The 18,687-nt window shown below is 44.6% G+C and overlaps 2 protein-coding genes across 7 annotated transcripts; one reads left to right on the top strand and one right to left on the bottom strand.

Moving 5' to 3' along the window:
• Nucleotides 1-271: 271 nt before the first annotated feature.
• On the bottom strand, nucleotides 272-14,495 carry tom1l2a (target of myb1 like 2 membrane trafficking protein a). 3 transcript variants are annotated; one of them, XM_040191041.2, is made up of 16 exons: nucleotides 14,322-14,495; nucleotides 11,062-11,146; nucleotides 10,143-10,221; nucleotides 9,627-9,776; nucleotides 9,395-9,529; nucleotides 9,148-9,303; nucleotides 8,805-8,921; nucleotides 7,934-8,067; nucleotides 7,413-7,455; nucleotides 6,511-6,682; nucleotides 6,262-6,376; nucleotides 5,868-5,943; nucleotides 5,327-5,401; nucleotides 3,306-3,365; nucleotides 2,733-2,769; nucleotides 272-2,638 (listed from the first exon to the last, which is right to left on the bottom strand). In XM_040191041.2, exons 1-16 carry the CDS (start codon nucleotides 14,371-14,373, stop codon nucleotides 2,502-2,504), a joined length of 1,623 nt encoding a protein of 540 aa, XP_040046975.2. In that variant the 5' UTR covers nucleotides 14,374-14,495; the 3' UTR covers nucleotides 272-2,501. The 3 variants fall into 3 exon arrangements, with proteins under 3 accessions (XP_040046975.2, XP_040046978.2, XP_040046981.2); XM_040191044.2 differs by lacking the exon at nucleotides 5,327-5,401; XM_040191047.2 differs by lacking the exons at nucleotides 3,306-3,365; nucleotides 5,327-5,401.
• Nucleotides 13,550-18,572, top strand: drc3 (dynein regulatory complex subunit 3). Of its 4 annotated transcripts, XM_078083850.1 has the most exons (8): nucleotides 13,550-13,998; nucleotides 15,098-15,239; nucleotides 15,323-15,439; nucleotides 15,577-15,743; nucleotides 15,865-16,011; nucleotides 16,196-16,315; nucleotides 16,423-16,571; nucleotides 16,647-16,777. In XM_078083850.1, the coding sequence occupies exons 1-7, from the start codon at nucleotides 13,906-13,908 to the stop codon at nucleotides 16,552-16,554; spliced, it is 918 nt and encodes a 305-aa protein (XP_077939976.1). In that variant the 5' UTR covers nucleotides 13,550-13,905; the 3' UTR covers nucleotides 16,555-16,571; nucleotides 16,647-16,777. The 4 variants fall into 4 exon arrangements, with proteins under 4 accessions (XP_077939976.1, XP_077939977.1, XP_077939979.1 ...); XM_078083851.1 differs by lacking the exon at nucleotides 13,550-13,998 and adding an exon at nucleotides 14,790-14,929 and having other exon boundaries at nucleotides 16,423-16,699; XM_078083853.1 differs by lacking the exons at nucleotides 13,550-13,998; nucleotides 15,098-15,239; nucleotides 15,323-15,439; ... (1 more) ...; nucleotides 15,865-16,011; nucleotides 16,196-16,315 and adding exons at nucleotides 16,907-17,038; nucleotides 17,158-17,230; nucleotides 17,488-17,606; nucleotides 17,838-17,969; nucleotides 18,073-18,572 and having other exon boundaries at nucleotides 16,432-16,571; nucleotides 16,647-16,787.
• Nucleotides 18,573-18,687: the final 115 nt, after the last annotated feature.

Raw genomic sequence — 18,687 nt, 5'->3', positions numbered from 1 at the left:
TCTTGAAAACAAACTTACCAAAAGGAAACGCATCTATATAACATCTACGTGTCAAAATTTGTTGACGCTTCGCGGTCTAACCATCCCGTAGCAAAAAGTGGGGAAAATGTCCATGAACCCCCAATACGGGATGGGATGTGAGGCTCATCGTCACGTGACACAGAAGGCCATTGCAGTGCAAGACTAAGAATAGGTTGCATCAGCATGCTCAACGTGAAAAAGCAAGAGATTGCCCCGGAGCCCTCGGTTGTACAATAACCACAAACAGTTGTGAGGTAGAGGTCACGCATTGCTAGTGTTTTATTGGGCAGTTATATATACGTGCATTAGGTCAAAACTAAAGTCTGACCATTAGTAATGGCAGCGAACGGCACAGCCAAACAGACATGGGACCGGCAACAGACAGAAAACAAGCCTCTCTTCCATGTCAGAGGAACATTTGCTCACTGTTCCGCTTCTTTAGTACTAAAAGACATTCAATAGACATTTTGAGATAGCATGTTGCAATCAAAATCCAAGCTTCATAAAAGCAAGTAACACAATACACTGTTACAGATCCAAAGATACGCAACGTAAAAACAGAAAAATACTCAAGTTCCCTTTTAAAAAGGATCTCCCGTTACATATTTAGTCATTATTTTTTGTTCAGCCTGCATTTATTTCATTAAAGTGAACATTGGTTGATTGTAAATGTAACGCTATTATCTCAGTTACTTGGCAACCATATTAAACCCATAAACCATATGTAACCATACAGCATTAAAAACATTAAAGCTAATTACTCATTCCTTTTTTAAGTAAAATACATTTAAATATTTAAAATAATGATTACACTGACAAAAATCATCGGAGAAAAAGTGTTTAGAGGTGATGGTGGAAGATGGTGGGAGAATTGGTGCGGACAGAATTGAGTTTTGCTTCAAAAGAAAAATGTGAGTCGGAGCCACTTTGTTGAATTGTTTGGCAGCAGCTCCGACGGGAGCAGATGAATCATACCGGAATGAAAAAACATCAATAACCAAAGCACGTCTTTGACTTCACAGATCAAAGGAAGTCCAATTGGGATTGTTTGCTGCATGTTTCATGCTCAATCACAAAAAGATAAATGAGGGGATCAAATCATACACAAATCTCTCTGCTGCCCGGATATTACAAGCCTGAATGATTTTAGCCAGATACAAACTAAATTTCCTGTATTTTGATTTATACAGATTACAGTTCAAACTGGAGCTCTAGCTATATTAATACAGTGCATTACTGTAAGTTATAGTTGATTATGATGCCAGCGATGCTGATCATTTTAATGCCATATTGTGTCTCACATCTGTTTGTTATTTCTTTAAATCTCTGGAAAAGGTTCTCCAATCGTAAGTGTAACTTCCCTTCAATCCGCGTGTATGTGAACAAGCCCCGCAACGACAGTGACTAATGTTATGTGCAAAATAGAGTCAATCTATAGTCCATTTCCCCATCCCATAGAAAAATAGTAACCATCTTGTAAAAACAAAAACTTAAGACTAGTTGCTTCGGAGATTAATATAACAGGGGGAGGAAAATGATCATAATCCCTTAACATCCATAACACGTGTTTTTTTTAACAGGCCAAATTCAATACTGGTTGGTCATCACAGCCTCAGTTTTCTTTGGAATGGCTTAAAGTGTTTGCAATTGTTCAAGAGCGACTCATTTGTTGAAGCCGTTCAGAGGGCTGAAAAGACTCGTGGGAAATATTACATGGACACATTCCTTCCTGTAGCCATTTGAAATACATTTCAAAGAATCCTAACAAGTGCTTAGATTTTAGTTTTTTTTTATCCCCTTGATAACCCACTCTTGATAACCCCTTGCTGGCTTATCAAGAGTAGCTTTATATATTATATTCCTTGCTGTCAAAATGAGCCTTTTAACGTAAGCCCTTTGTTCCCAAAGCTTTAGGCAAATTGGATAATTTTATTTGTTGCCATTTCACACATACCTCAGCATTAAAAGCAAGACTAGAGCTCTAACTGGAGTATTTTGTGGAGGAAACAAAATAAGAGCCTGGATTGAACAAACCATTAAAACAAGAAAAGCATAAATTAGCAATTAGCTGAATGCAGTCCAACAACACAATGCAATCCTAAATTGTATTCTTTCCATTCTGCCTCAATGCACCTGCTGTGAAGTCCTTCATTTGACCTCGCAATCACATGCCACCGAGTTTGCTCGTCTTCCTTTGGTGGCGCATTACACAATGAGATGCAGGGCCGCCAGACACATTAACACACCCTTATTATAGTAAAACGCAACGCGCTTGTGCGCCGCGAACATGTTGGACCTCTTCGCGTTAAAGCAACACTGCGGCAAGAGAATAACGATGAGGTGAAGATCACCTGCTGCGCCGCTGCCAGCCGGCAGGAGGGACGGGGGGGACGGGGACGGGGGACTGTTGGGGAGGCATCGTTTAGGGCGGGTGCCTTTAGATGCCCCTGCAGAGCCACCGGAGGTTCTCCAAGGAGAGTCTACAGGGCAAAGAGGGCGTCCTCCGTCCGTTCGGCCTTCTTGTTGGAGCCGGCGGGGGCACGAGCGGGGGGAGCTCCGGGGGGAGGCGGCAGAGGGTCCGGGGCCGTTGTTCGCTCCTCCAGGAACTTATCAAACTCTGATGAAAGGGGAAAACGTTTCAACAAAACTACCCCCACACGCACACACACATTAGAGTGCGTGGAACACATGCAGCTGTGATCAGTTCATACCTTCACTGGTCACCCCTTCCTCAGCAGCATCCCCTTTCTATTGAGAAGGGGAGGAAAAAGTCACGAGACAATGTAGACAAATTGGCATCATTAACGACGTTATACTTGTTTCAAAATATGTAAATAAACCTTATTGTACAGTCGGCAACGCACGTGTCAAACACCTGTCGAGCTTAAACAGACTTCATATTCTATTCAATGATGAAGAACCCGTCGGCCATGCGTCCATCCACACTTTTCACAACCTTCTTGAGGGAGACTCCACAGCCTCCACATGCACATGTTAGGGAAGCTCATCGCACCCATTTTTGACTGGAGCACCATTGGTTCGTCGTTAGCATTTGTAAGTTGAACCTCCAGCTGTTATATGCAAGTCATTGGTGGAAACAGGGTTAGGGTTAGAGTGAATGAGAAGATGTGACGTGACAGGAAACTAGAGTCAAATGAATCCGGGTTATACAAGATGACCGAGATGCGCTATGGAAGAAAAAACAAAAACAAAACCGAGGGGTGGGAGGGAGGAAGGAGTGAAAGGAGAGAAAAAGGATATAAATCAAGATAAAGGAGTCTCACCACGTCAGCACAGAGCCACTCCTCTATGTCATCCATGACAGAGGACTGCGATACGGGGATCTATGGAGCAAACCGAGGGGCAGCACCACAGCCACACAACAGAAAGACACCCGAGCCCCGACAACAAAAAGAAAAGTTGTAACACAAACAACAAAAATTGTAAAAGTAAATCACAAGAACAGGAGTCACCAAGTGCTCGGAGAGGAAGATGATGAGAGAAAAACAAATTAAAATGAGGAGATGAAGAGGATTTCCTCAAAAGACACACTCAAGCCCTGTGCCTTTATCGTTCTGTGCAACAATCTGCTACTCAGACGTCGTCAATGAGTTCAGGAGTTCCCAGGTTGCGTATCGCTCTCATTAGTTCTGTAGTGCTGACACGGCGCAACAGCTGCCGACTAATGTCAAGCAGCAGTGTTAATTATTCCACATCATTAGTTAATTAGCAAATTGCTTGAACGTGATTAAGAGATTGATTGGCTGGGAAAAAGCTGAACACACAAGGGGGGAGGGGGGGACTGTCGAGACGGCAGGGCAATCCCGCCACACACACATACGTGGAGCGCACACACTGCGCGGCGTGCAGTGACTGACGGCGTGATGGCGGCGCGTCAGGGTGGAGGGAGTGTGTTCGGGTTCGCGTGGGCGGCGAACCAACACAGTGAATCAGGACCGGTAGGAACGTGTGTTGAGAAAGCGGAAACTTTCACAGTGGCTCACGTGCATCTGCGATGAGCTGCATTCAGGGACCGTTGCTAAAGTTGCTGTAGAAAAGTTGTGACGTTTCTCACTGCCATGAAGTCAAAGTTCACGATTCAACTTGGGAAATGACATTGAGCTTCCTTTTAGACTACAAGAACACCGATGGGGTTTCCTCGTCTGATCACAGGTAACGCGGTGGAGAAGCTTTTCAAAATAAAATGCCAGGCCAGTGGAAGTCATTCACAGGAAAAAGAAAAACGCATGCAGCTGTGTGGGCGAGTCTCATCGGGACTCCCACTGATAAAACTTCAAAGTGTTATCATTTATTTCATTTTTTGTGTTAGAAATATTACAACTACTGATCTATATGTCAGTTGATGTTAAATATAGGGTATTATTTATGATCCAAAGACAGTTAGAGGACAACTGACAAATACTTTCTGCTACACAGCCTCCGTCCCAGTCACCGTCCCTTATTCTGTTATGTTTCAATGACAGGTCATTAGTCCCTCAACAATCGTCCTCGTTGGTGATTTAACCTTGCTGTGTAGCATAAGTATTTGTACTTCCCTGCTGTTTTAGAGTGTGACCGTTAAGAGGTGAAGCGAGCGAATGGGAGATCCCCGGTGACCCGTCAAGCTCATTAACCCATCTGTAAACGGCTGGCATTAAAGTGGAAAGCATCAGCAATGGGTTTAGTGTTTAGGGGTCGTGTCCGTGTCTGTGGAGTGCAATGAAGGTGGGCAATATGGACATTAACCGATACCATGATACAAGTCATTCCATCAATGCTGCAGAAATACATTGTCTTCTACAAATGAAATAACTGGTTGTATCAATAATACCAGAGAATTTATGTTTTGGTTTAATCCAATGAATTCCATACGTAAAACTGAACTAATCAAACGTGCTTCATCGTGCAAACGTTACTATGGCAAGTCCTGTTTATGGACCAGACACCTGCATGACCTAATCCAACCATTTGAAACATATATTAAAGACATAGCTGTCTCAGCAGAGGCGGCCTTGGTTGAACTTAAAGGTAGACAACTCCTAAAAGATCCAGACTATCTACTACCTTTAAGTTATCCTCATATTGCCCAGCACCAACATCTGTACTGACATGGAAAAACTCGCTGATGGTTTCTTGCTACACTGGCTTGTTCAGGCATTCTGGGGACAGAGCAAACGAGAGAACGCTAGAAAGAGCAGCCGGTGAGGGTTATGGATGATGTCGCAGCAGGTTGCGAGCAGGGAGGTGTGGGGGGGGATGGACACGGGGGAGGGGTAGGAGGACACACTGAGGATGGAGTCCTCACCATTCCTTGGGTAATAAGCCAGCTGTCTATGGGCAGCTCCTGATCTGCTGGGTTATCATCCCCTTTTACACTCAGCTGAATCAACAACAGAACAACACCTTACACAAGAGAAGAAGGAGAGCAGGCCCCAGCACAGCACAGCGTGCAGAGAGACAGACATATGCAAGAGGAGACTCATTTAAAAAAGGGGTTTATTCCATAAAGATGAGGAAAATAAAGTGGAGAAAAAAAGAAATAACTCCCTAAAGGACGTTACGAAAGAAAAAAAGATTATATGTGCAATCATCGTGCGTGTGTGGCAGCTCAGAATTGTCTGTGTACATATTGCCGCAATTCAAATATATTGCAATGTGTGCATGAGGTGCAACCACAAAAATCAAACTTGATCAACAAATTGATTTTGATCAAAGTTCACGTAACTGTAGATCAGAGAGTATCACAGACCAAAGGGCCGTGGCTCATTGGCCACATAAATAACACACACAGTCCTTGTTTGGGGGGGGGACGCTGCATACAACTACATTTGCATCGGTGTACTCACCCCTCCTGTGTTCTGTTGTCTCACATCCAAAGCCGAGGCCAGACTACCCAGAGCCTGAGGGTCCTCATACTTTACACTGCGCACACAGCATAAAAAAGGTGTTGTTAAGATCATTAAAATGTTGACAATTTGTCATTTCGCCTTTAAGACGCAGCAAAGTGGAGACAGACCGAGAGAGGGAGGAAGATGAAATGCAACAATCTGAGTAAAACTAACTCATTAAATCAACATAAAGGTGACGCCGCAAGAATCCTAAAATATAGCGAGTCCGATTTGAGGGACAGCGGGCACAACAATATTTAATAAGTGTCCATGTGTAGATTTTATTTTAGATATAAAAAGAAAGGATCAAAATTTGTGCTGGCCCCGGAAGCAAAATGAAGTCTCGACCTACTTTTTACGCTGCTCGGCCAAAGAGCTGCTCCTGGTCTGAGCAAACATGTCAAAGTCATCGTGGTTGCGGCCCGGGAGGGAGGACAGGGTCGCGCTCACGCTGTCTGAAGCTACATCTGCAGAGGAGGAGAGGAGCATTGGAGGATTATCCATGGAGACTCTGAACAGAACAGCTACACATGTGAGCTCCGGCCAGAGGGGGGAGGGGGGGGTCAGGTTTACCGCTCCGGCGAGGCAGAGGTGCTCTTACCAATCCCAGCCAGTGCAGAGGAGAGCGAGGCCGTGCCGGGGTCACGGGCCGGGGAGGCGGTGGCCCCGGGTGTTGATTTGGGTGGAGAGCTACAGCTGATCCGGGGCGTGACCACGGCAGGGGAGCCTGGGCCCAGGTCTATGAGGTTGTCCTCTGTGGCCTCGTTCAACATCTGGAAGGGAGGGAAAGAGAAGAGTGAAGAAGTTCAAATGTACATCACTGTGGGTTTTCCCTCGCATACAAAGAGGATACATTGGATCTACTAACGCTACAGGATAACATGGAGGGTCACTAGTTGTGGATGGGAGGAACACAAACAGCACGGAGGGCAGATGTGCGCGACAGAAGGACGGGAGGGAAAGGGGCCGACATTTAGTTTCTATACTACTGATGGGGGCGGAGCTTTAACGTGTTAACATTCATCGGCATGTTCATCCCGGCACAGTGGCGGGGACTGAACTTGGACCGTACTCACCTCCATCAGCTGGCCACAACACAAAACAGACAGAGCACACAGAAAGATCAACAGGGTGCAAACACACACACGGCTACGTGGGACGCAGAGATGCCCCGACCGCCGGGCAGCTCGCTGATACTGGCAAATGAGCGCTCTAAATAGCAGCTCTGGACGAGCTCTGCTTTGCTCTTCCAGGTCTGATGAAGCTAAAAAATGCAACTTAAGTTGAATAAGTTAATCATTAAGTGTTGCGGTGGAATTCTGGGGTGGATTGTGTACGCGATCATAAATAATGTGGTAAAAATAACACAAAAAAAAGACACATTCCTGGAAACATGCACACAAAGCCGGCGTTCTTGAGACAGTCTGAGTGTGGGGATGTGTGTGTGTGTGTGTGTGTGTGTGTGTGTGTGTGTGTGTGTGTGTGTGTGTGTGTTGGACTTACCCCGTTGTTCTGTGCGGCTCTCCCCGACCGGTACCTCTCGTACCTGTGAGCAGCACGAAACCTTTGAACGTTTTACCCACAGCTTTGTCTGCTTCAAATGCTTACACATCTTTCATCTTTCAGAACCCTCATGAAAGAGACATTTTACCACTTTGAAGGCAGAGATAGTAAAAAACAAAAAGTCTTCACCAAGCTCTGTAAATTTGTGCGGTTTGAAACTGCAAAAATGTGTTGGGTCGAGCTCGCTTTCCAAAAAAAATAAAAAATTCATTGCCATGTTATGGGGAAATAGATAAAGTAAATAAGTCTCCTATTTAAAAGCATGAATTGATACACAGTTAGAAAATATGTGGAGTCTTGATCGCACACATTATGCTGGTAAAAAGTTCTGTTTAATGGGCAAACGATTGAAAAAATATATTTTTTAAATGTTCCATTGTATGGCTCTCACGGACCCCTTAAATCAAAACCAAAGTTTTGTATTTGTGCTGTTGGAACAGATTGCATCTGACGGAGCGCACCTGTCGTATCGGAGGAAAATGTTGTTGAGGTCGTCGTTGACGTGCAGCAGCTCCTCGGTCACTTCCTCGTTGGAGACGCGTGAAATCAGCTCCACTACTCTCTGCTGCATCGCCCGGCATGTTCGGTTCAGCTCCTTCAGGGGTTGGCACACAAACACAAAAGTTGAATTGATGGACAAACAGACAGAAAACACACCAGCGGAAAAGCGGGACTGTAGAGAATTGAATCCTTTCACAGCATTGTCTGAATACGAGATAATTAACTGTACATAAATATAATACAAAACATTTCAATTTGAGCCATATTTTCTCAGATGTGTAAAAACGTAGTGCAAGTTTTTTGTTTTTACTTGAGCAGCTGGGGAAAGAAAGGGAAGAAAGGAAAGGGTCCCAGATCCCTAAAAACCGACACTAAATACCCGAGTGGATTTGCCCTGAGGCGATTAAACGCTGCATGAGTTTCTCTGCGACTGGTCGATGGCCAATTTTCCCACAGACACTCGCCTCTTGATGCTGTTGCGGGCGAGCGGAGCCTTTACACTGAAAACTAAAGGCGCTGCGCCCCCTGGTGGTTCAGAATGGCTCCAACGCTTTACAGTCGACACACCACGTTGGAAAGCTTTCTGCTTTCTGAATATTATATTTTACAGTGTTAGGAACTCACTTAGTTCATTAGCCTGCATGAGCCTGTATTCATTTACATATTTTAGAGACCCTTTAAGATGAAGAAATCTAATCTAATTTTGACTCTTGATCCAATTTTCAACCTTAAAACCCATAAAGTCAGATTTATTTACATAATAATTAACTTTGTTGAAACATTTTAAGTTGTGACATTACTGGTTAAAACCCAGGAGGCCTCATGATTTACCTGAAGCAGTTCAAGGTCAGAGGCATTTTCCTGCCCGGGGACCATCTCTGTTAGCATTTCCGACATGACTTTGGTGTTTCCTCTCACTACGTCCAGCTCACTGCGCAGCCGGGCGATCTGAAAGCACAAAAAAGGTCAGAGGTCATTCGGACACGTTCAGGATCAGCGAACATCTGCTGCAGATGTTCCCCAAGGAAGTCGGTTGAGTTGGCCACAACGTCCAGCTGAAATCTGCTTTAACCCACACACTTCACGATTGAATTGCTAAACCCTTTACGAGCAACACGTGCAGCAGTGAGTTCATGTTTTGGGGTCATGGGGTCATGCTGTTGAAGCCCCTCACCTGTTCGGGGGTTGCCGTGATGGGGCTGGGCAAGAGGGAGGCCTGTGTGGTAGATGTAGGGGCCAAGGCGAGAGACGGGGACGGTTTAGGCGGCCCGGCGGCGGGTGAGACCGGGGCCAGGTACTTGATCATGGCTGGGTCCACCTCTGCTGTACCCTGGAAGTAAAAATAAAAATACCCCCTAAAATACATTGCGTTGTAAATGTAGATGTGCGTCGCCGCTGTATGCGCGTCTCTCCCTTCTTACCCTCTGCGGTGTGTGGATGGGAGACAATGCGTCCAGGTCGGCCATCGGGAACTCAATGCCTTTCCTCTTCAGTTCCTCATAAATGTGGACCACACCAGTCAGATCGGGGCAACTCCTGAAGGCGTCGGCCCACGACTGCCACACGCAGACGGACATTGTGTTGGCAAATTATGACAAAAAAACAAATTCAAGTGGAAACCGAAACCTCGGTGCACACAAAAGGCGGCGATACCTGTATCAGCGCCAGCACTTTGTCTTGTACGATGGTTGGCGGATTGGTCTTGGGCGAGATGATTTTGACCAGCACACCATCGATGAAATCCCTGTTGGCCACCTGGACATGAAACCGGCGGCCGCAGTTTTTCACACAGGTCTCCAAAACCTGCAGAGAAGGAGAACATTTAAAACAGAGCAAGAAGCCTAGCCGTTGGTTTTTAAGTGGCAGCTGAGGAAAGGAGTTCTCAGTCGGGGGGCTTTGATCACGCACGAGGCGTGTTCACTTGCGGGGCCGGATACGAGCGCGGCTCAAAAGGCACGGCTGCTATGAACAACATGAAACAAGACACAAACACACGGCGCCGACAGTCGGAGACATATAGCGGAATAAATTGAGCGAGAAAAAATAAATAAAATTAAAAAAAAACAAGACCCTAAGGAGGTTTCGTGGGCTTCATGCTACGTGAAGTTCTTTAAAAGGAAGCCAAGACACCGAAAAGCAACAATTACTCGTTGCGAAAAAAAAGCTCACCGTGAGCGCCAGCATCACTTCTCTGTAGTTCTTGTTGCCCCCGAGTCTCTTCTTCAGTGCCCGCGTGGCGTCTTTGGGCCTGCGGGGGGAAACAGCAGCAGAGACACAGCTGGATGAGGCGCCCCGCTCTGAGCAGTAGGCAAAGCGTCTTTGACGCTTTGTTGGAATTAATCATTTCTCCGCGCCGCGATAACAGATGCCCGGCGGTCTGTCAGCGTCGCCGGTTGACTTAGACAGAGAAGTGCCGCCGCGCACTCTGTTTCCCCGTCTTCTCACTGGGGGGGAAGGTTTTCTCTCGAGGCGAGATCAAAGCTGTCCGTGTGATAAGACTTTACGCTGCAGACGATACAAAATTAGCCTCTACAGACTCTACAGTCTTTTTTTTTCACTTTAAATGGTGCACTTGTTTTATTATATCTCATTCCAGCAACCTCTAACACATTCTTTTAAAAACTCTGGAGCTAACCAGACACTGTGTAACTCGCTGGAACAACTTGTAGACAAGATGCTCAGTGTTCTGTTACTCTGCGAGGCCCTGACAGTGACAGAAAGGGCCCCGTGTTGCATGCCAAGACAATGAGCATGTGTAGGCATGAAGAATGTAAAAAGCAGGGGAACAACAGAGAAAAGGGAATGTGGGGAAAAAAAAAGACAGATTTCATTATTCCCGAAAAAGGCTCTCTGCAGAACGGCGACGTTGGCTGGGATCCCTTGACGACTACATTTAATTCACACTGTTAAACTTTAGATCATGATATCATTTAATTCAGAGCTGCATCAGGAGCAGTTATGGTCTCTTGAAACGAAGGCAGATAAGGATTAGGGTTTAAATTATATAGTGACGGGAAGTATTTCCCTGCAAAATATTGATTAAGGCGAACGAGAAGCCAACAAAGATTAACTTTTGGAGGAAGCTCACCCCTCATCCGTCTCGTTTATGATATCGCAGATCTCCATGTTGAGGGTCCAGTCCTCGTTCTGTAGGCCTCCGTCTGTGGCCCTCTCTGGAGGAAAAACACAAAACGCATATTAGAATTTAACAGTTCATCATATTGTGTCTGTGCCTCTACATTTTTGTTTCCTTTAGGGGTTCCGGCCCCCCTTAGAAGTGAATGTTTACTTCATTACAGTCTTCACTCTAGATTAGTCTATACAAGAACCAAACAGCTGTTCCTGTATTTATAGCAACATGTTTTGTAAAACAGGAAGTTGGCAGTTTTTCCTTGTGTTATTTACAACACGTTGTGTTATTTATGTTTTCTCTCCTGCTGTTTTCTTGTGACTATTATCTGTGAAAAGTGTGATATAAATACTTTATACTTACTTACTTTTTTACACAGATCTGATATTGTTCGCGAAGATATGCAGACAATAGAATAGACAACATTTGATCTGACTAATCAGCAATTAATTCATCTTGGCTGCCACTGAAGTATCTTTGAGTTGAGATACATTGTTCACTGTTTACGAGGCGCCAGCCGCCTCGCTATGGATTTAGTTTGATCAGATTTGATTGACAGCAACCAAACAAGCCACTGCCCGTCATCACACAGGTGCTAAATTCGGATTGGTCAAACTAGAAAAACAGAGGGAAAAAATACACAAATCTCTCGCCAAACAACCAAACTGATAGAACTTTGGAAAATAAATCCTTCAGAGAATACTGAGCTCAAGCGGGTAGATGAAGAAAACAACATGATTTCTTCCTTTGGTGACATTTGTTAGAATAAGAAAAAAATCTGAGTAACGACAATGAAACCTAAAAGAAAAATCCACTACGCTATTGCAAATGAAGTTGAACATGTTTCGTTTCCGAATAGTTCTTCATTTTGAGGTATGAAACTCACTTATCAGAAGGGGGGCGGGGGGCATGAAATAAAATGTCATCCGCCACCTGTTGCTAAACTAGAGGACGCAAGCAGCCAGCTGGAGAGCCGCTCGTGGCTGCGCTCTGGGGACAACAGCTGGGGGGAAAAGAAGGACGGAGCCACGGAGGCTTTTTACACTCACGCCCTATTAATTCAATCTCGGCAGCAGGATATAACGTGATCCGGGCCGCCAGGAGCTGCAGCGATAAACTGCCAGCGCAGTCATCAGCGCGTTCCTCGCTCCGTCTCCTCCTTCCTCTGCCCCCCCACCCCACCCAGGATCCATCCATCATGTCAGTGAGCTGATATCTATCAGGCCCGCTTGTCATCTGGGGAACAGACGAGGGAGGTGGTGGCTGGGCGGAGGGGGGGGGGGGGGGGTGCTGTGACCGGGTTTCCTATGACTGACACTCGATAGATTCTCATTAGACCATTGTTGGGCAGGAGGGAACTTCACCTCCTGAAGCCCAAGGGCCCCCAGCAGGCTGTCACGGCCAGGCAAAGAGCCTCTCACTGGGGCCTCGGGGTGGGGGTGGAGGGGGGTGGGGTCCTTCTGGGACGCTCAACATCCAACGAGCCAGGCAGCCATGACTTATTCATGCTCCATCTTCCATCTCTGATCAACTTGTCACAGACTTGGCAAACACCGAGAGACGGGCATCTTTTTCTTCTTTTTTATTAAAATCCTTAAAGTCCCACCTTCTGAAAATAAAAAAGGAATTGAAATGTGGGCCGCATCTATAAATACTGCGCGCAAGTGTGGGGCACTAAATCAGCTACGGCCACTGGGATATCCCTTGTAATCTCCTTAATGGATTGTAAGGTCAAGACGCGGGTGAGCACGAGGCGGCGGAGGAGAAAAGAGACAAGAATTTAAAAAATAATAATAATAATCTCCTCATGTAAAATCAGCTGGAATGATGAACAATTGCGGCCTTCCTAATGACGTTAAATGGCCTCTGAGTGCGTTCATTCATTCATTCGTGGTGTTGTGTCACTGCTGGGAATTGAGCACTGAAGCCAGACGGTCACATGACTTTGACGGTGGCAGGCGGTGCCATCCGCTGCAAATGTGCCAGTCACTGCCTGACGGACAGGAGAAAGGTCACGTTCATTTACCGCCTCCATCCCCTCCGCCGCCCTTCTCCGTCACGGAGAAAGAGCGATTTCATTTCCTCACAATGCATCGCTCAGCACCAGTTCTCTCCATCTCTCCCCGAATGTTTTCAGGTGAGCGGATCCGCCAAACAGAAAGCCTTCGGTACAGCGACGCGGCCATCCGTGAAATGCCTGCGACCTCAAAAGACAAAAAAGGCCCGAGAGGGCCGTTGTGCACGACACGGCACAGAGCAGCTGACCGCTGGGTGAAGGACAAAAACTCACCACCGGGACCAGGGAGCAATTCTAAAGCCCTTCATCTCCTGCAGACGTCCATCCTCCTAACTGTGTCCGATGCACCGGGGAAGCTTGAGCAAAGGGCAACATGGTTGTCTACTTCCCATTATTAGGAAATGGAAAACAGATTAGGTAACAACATGGGAAAGTCCGTCATGTACATAGACGGGACTTATTTTTTGGATAAAAGGGAAGTCAAAGAATATGTAGTGCTTTTAAGTTGAACACAAGTCAACGTTGAGACAAATCAATGTTTGTTGGACATCTGTTCGGTACAAACTTAACTGAACAAGAATGAAAGAGGAAGTGCTTCTTGTGGGTCATCATACACAACTGTGTACACACACGCATTGGAAATCAGTTCAACAAATGAGGAAAGTACAAATGTATGAGTCTAACACAGGAGTCAAGTCAAGATAGCCAAGTATCATCCAGTTATTGTTATAATCTACTGTGGTGGGTGACTTTCAGGCAATATCGAGAGGAACACTTCCTCCTCAATGAGCCTCACTGGATTTCAATTCAACGGATGTGAAAACAACAACAACGACGACAATCAACGTCATCAGAACAAACTCTCTCATCATCATTCCGTAAGGATGAACGCATAGAAGCGAAGCGCTGCGGCAGGACACACGTGTATATTCTGCTCTATGGAAATATGGAACTCGGCTCTGACACACACACACACACACACACACACACACACACACACACACACACGGAGCGTCATCTGTGCTTTAAGTTAAGTTAGGTAGGTTAGCGGGCAAATATTAGCTGAAAGCTAACTCGAAGTAGATGACGGTTTTTTTACTGCGATGTTGCCTGCTCGCCATTTTCGTGACGTAAACTGTCCGAACGCGTTCAAGTGATGTACAACGGAGAAAGTATCACATATTGAATACACAATACGTACCTATACATTGGCCCACGGGAGTGCTGTACGGATTTCCAAGTAAGAACTCCATTTTGACAATAAACAATCGGCTCAGGTTTGACGGGGGCTGAGGCCCAGAGGTGGTGCTACTAAGTCCCGCCCACAGAGGAATGCTATTGGTCCATGAAAAGGAGCGTTTAACGCATTTGGTTAAAATCAATGTCGCTCATGTTTAACAGCTGAAGCTACATTCAACAAACCTTTCAGAACGTCGGGGTATTTGTGTCTTAATGCCACTAAGAACGAGTCCGAGTATTTATCCTCTGAATATTTAAAACATAAATGTATAAATTGACAGACAGTTTTGTACCTTCGAAAAGAAAACAACGGTGCCCTAAATCTTAGTATCAACTAAGTATCATTGTTACTTAAGGTTGTGTTACATGTATAGTTAAGAAAGTATTTTTTAACTGAACTTTGATTCTTCGACTGATTCAAAGTTCAGTGGCGTACTTGAATGCAGCTTGAAGTCAGCCGGTTGCTATGTTACAGTGTTGTAAACAACGTTCGGAGTTTGGAAGGTTTCATCGTGCTGACGTTCTGTAGCGGCTGAAATCTTTTAGCTGAGGCTCAATTCTGTGATAATCGTAAGTAATTCGTTAATGTTGGCTTTTAAATGTTTTTTCTGCTAGCTTAATTAATTAATGCAGGTAAACTGATGTAATTAAAATATTCATATGTGTTTTTCTTGTTGTTGTGCATCATCAAACAAAATATAAAATTCGCTATACATAATCAGTTTTTCTGTTATTTAGATGGATAAGGGGATTTTTATGGATGAGGAGATTCTACGGAAGGCCATAATGGAGGAAGCTGCTCAAGATCGGGTTGAGTGTATTTTCAAGACGGATGGAATCCACTTCAATGAAATTCTTAAACTACGACTGGAATACAGAAGTGAGAAGGAAGAGAAAAACTAATCAAACAAATATCAAAAATTGTCTATTTGTTTGGATTTGTAAAAGCTTGTTTGCTCACAGACATCCTGATGATCAGCCACTTATGGGAATTCACATCTTTGTCCAGACTGGATTTGAACAGCAACCTCATAGAGAAGATTGAAGGCCTGGACCGTCTGGTTAATCTGACACGGCTCAGTAAAATGATCCTTCATATTTACATTCTGCTCATGCTTTCAGTAGTAATTGTGCATGCATTAGCAAATATGTAGAGAACCTCTTGATATTAGCAAAGAAACCACCTTTAATAAAGTTATTCTGAATATGTCTTTCAGATCTGTCATTCAACAAAATTGAGAAAATTGAAGGTCTCAGGTACTTGCAGAAACTTGAATTGCTGAATTTGTCCAACAACAGAATCTCTGTTATTGAAAACATGGACACACTTGAGAAACTCACTCATGTCTTCATCGCAAACAACCTCCTTGGACAGTTGGAAAACGTAACATATTCCCTCATATCATGCTGCATTGCACGTATTGAGCAGCATTTGTGTTTTAGCATTCCCAGATTATAACATGACATAATGCTGACATCTAACACAACTTAAATGCATTTAATAGGTTGTCTATCTCAGGAGGTTCAAGAACCTGTTCACCGTCAACTTGTATGGAAATCCTGTTTCTAAGAAAGACGATTACAAATATTACATCGCAGCGCACCTTCCAGACTTGACTTGCCTAGACTACAGATTACTCGATGAGAAGACGGTAAGCATTAAGAGTGGTGTGTTTAGACTCGATGCTATATTGCAATCAATAGTCTTCTCCTTTTAGGCCTTTTTTATGAATCCTTTTCTTTTAAAACACGACAATACTTGTTTGGAAATTCTGGCTATTTACAATTTGCAGCGTTGACACTGTGTGACCAAATCGTATGTGTCTGTGTGTACAGAAAAAAGAAGCATCTAAAAAATACTGCCATGTCCTTGAAGAGATCAAACGCGCGGAGCTGCAGATGCAACAAGCCGATGAGGTTGAGCAAAGCCGGGCAGCTGAAGCCAAATTACACTCGGTAGGATGAGGCTCCCACTTGGAGAGCCACATTATTTTCAACGCTCGTAACAATTCATAATTTTGTATACATGCTGTGTTCGTGATTTAAGCTATTCTCCCCCTCAGGAGGCCTTTGTGGAGTTCCTGAATGGCTCCTCTCTGTTCGATAGCATGCTGAAAGACGATCCAGAGGCAGAGACACTACACCGTAGGCCTGAAGTGGCTCTTCTGCTTCAAACATATCCTGTGCTGTCTTGACTTTCCGATCCATGCAGGTGAATTAGTAATGATTTAAATTCCTTGACCCCATGCTTACATTTGAACGCCAAATGGTGGCGCTGTGTATGCAGTTATTTGAAACAGGTTTGACTGAACACAAGCGAAGACAGACAGAGGTGGACTCCTTCTTCGGCGGTCAGCGAGAGGCCGTGGCACACTACCAGCAGCGAGCGTCGGAAATATTGGCAGGTTTTGAGCAGCAACACAAAGTGGTGAGCTTTTCGGAACCGCATTGCTTTCAAAAGACTTGGTGTTTTTTATTTAGACGACTCAGTGAACCGTCTCTCAGGCACTAGTATGAGGTTATCGCTTGTGTTCACACCACTTCTAGAGGAAAGCGGAATTGCAGCAATTATCAGATCCGGACCTCCTGAAGGTCAAGATCAACCAGTGCAAAGAGGAAAACAAGCAACTGCGTACCAGCCTCATGACACTGGAGTTTCAGCTGGTCCGCCAGCAGGAGGTCGGTGTGTGTCTGTGTTTGTGTGAGTGTGGGTTTACACTTCTTACACTATAACTTAGTTCTCAATTCTCTGAGGCCTTTTTTAATTTGAATCATCTGAAAGGCTTTGTGTCTTTCAGGATATCATCAACAAGTTGGACAGCAACATTGCAGACATGATTGGTAACTTCAGTGAAACTGCTCACGGCATATATCCTTTCTCATTGTGCATCATCTACAGAGCTTTGAATCATTTCCAATGGCACGTGTGCATCACTCTTCTCAGGGTAAAACTATTGAAATACTGCACTTCCTCTTTTGGGAACAGCAACTTTCTCCAAAATCACATTTGGCAGTGATCAGGTCGTGTTTACATTTCATTGTTTGCATCATACATAGTAACAAGCACACAGTTCGGGTGCAAAATAAGAGATCATTTAGGTTTGACTTTCCATAACACAGTTGAACATTTGCGCAATGTCGAGGTCTGGAGGATAATTATCATGAGAATCTGCAGGTGATTGTAGAAACTCTGGAGAATGTGGACAAGGACCACCGGCATGGGGGCGTGCACGATCATGACCAAACGGTAAGGATAGAATATAGAAGTACTGAAGAAGACCGTTATTCATGGGTTGTGAAAGTCTTCTCTATCAGTTCTGCCAGTGTAACATTGTGTAAAGAAGTACATCTGTTAGATTGCAGAATAATAACAGTATTGTGTGAAGAGGTTAACCCTGGACAGGTCTGACTATATTGGGACGTGGTTAATAATCATTGACAGCGCGCTCGGCCTCTCACCTGTGTTTTCTCCATGTAGCTGTTTGGAGACAAACACGCGGTGATGGATGCACTGGCCACCAGCCATGAGAACCGTCTGCTGAAGGTCAATGAGCGGGAGACTCAGCTGATTACACGCGCTGATGCCTGGAGAGCTTCCCTCGCTAAAGGGGTAGAGAGCTGACATCAAATGCAAACAAACCGCTCAGTTTATGTTTTCATATGGATGAGAACACTGATATTTCTGTTTTTTGGTCTTTATGGGGGCCTTACAGGTTGAAGAAAAAGAACTTTGGAGGAGCCGCATGCGAATCTCAGACATCCACAGATATGCAGACCGTTTGTGGAAGCAGCTGGAAGATTTGCAGTAGCACCATCTGTATTGCATTTCTCCCCTAAAAGGTTGTTTATGTATTTGGCTTTACAAAATTATACAAGAACACCCAACTGGAAAAGTAAAAGTGAAAGAGGACCACATCCCTCCAGTTCTGAGGTCCAACAAATAATTGAATTGACAAAAAAAATCATGCTGTTGGTTTATAAAGCGCTGAATGGTTTAGGGCCAAATACATTTCAGAACTAAACATGGGGAGGGAAGCGTTCATTCTTCATTAATGTCACTGCTACTTTTATTCTATAAAACTTTTTTTTTAATTTTCAATATTTTAATCAATATATTTAATTGTTTTTTAATCTATTTTTATTATGCCTCATGTTTCAATGGTTTCATGTGTGACACTTTTTCCTTGTACAAATAAACATGCCTTGCCTTGAATCCCGTGACCGTCAGAGATTCATACCGTGATCGCTCCACCAGGCTCTTGTTGCGTTGTGTTAGAAAATACAACTCCCAGAATGCATTTCGGTATATTGTCCAATGACGGAATGGC

This window comes from Gasterosteus aculeatus, chromosome 11 (assembly GCF_964276395.1).
Source record: "Gasterosteus aculeatus chromosome 11, fGasAcu3.hap1.1, whole genome shotgun sequence".
In the NCBI taxonomy this organism is placed as follows: domain Eukaryota; kingdom Metazoa; phylum Chordata; class Actinopteri; order Perciformes; family Gasterosteidae; genus Gasterosteus; species Gasterosteus aculeatus.
This window is presented reverse-complemented; position numbering and strand designations above follow the sequence as displayed.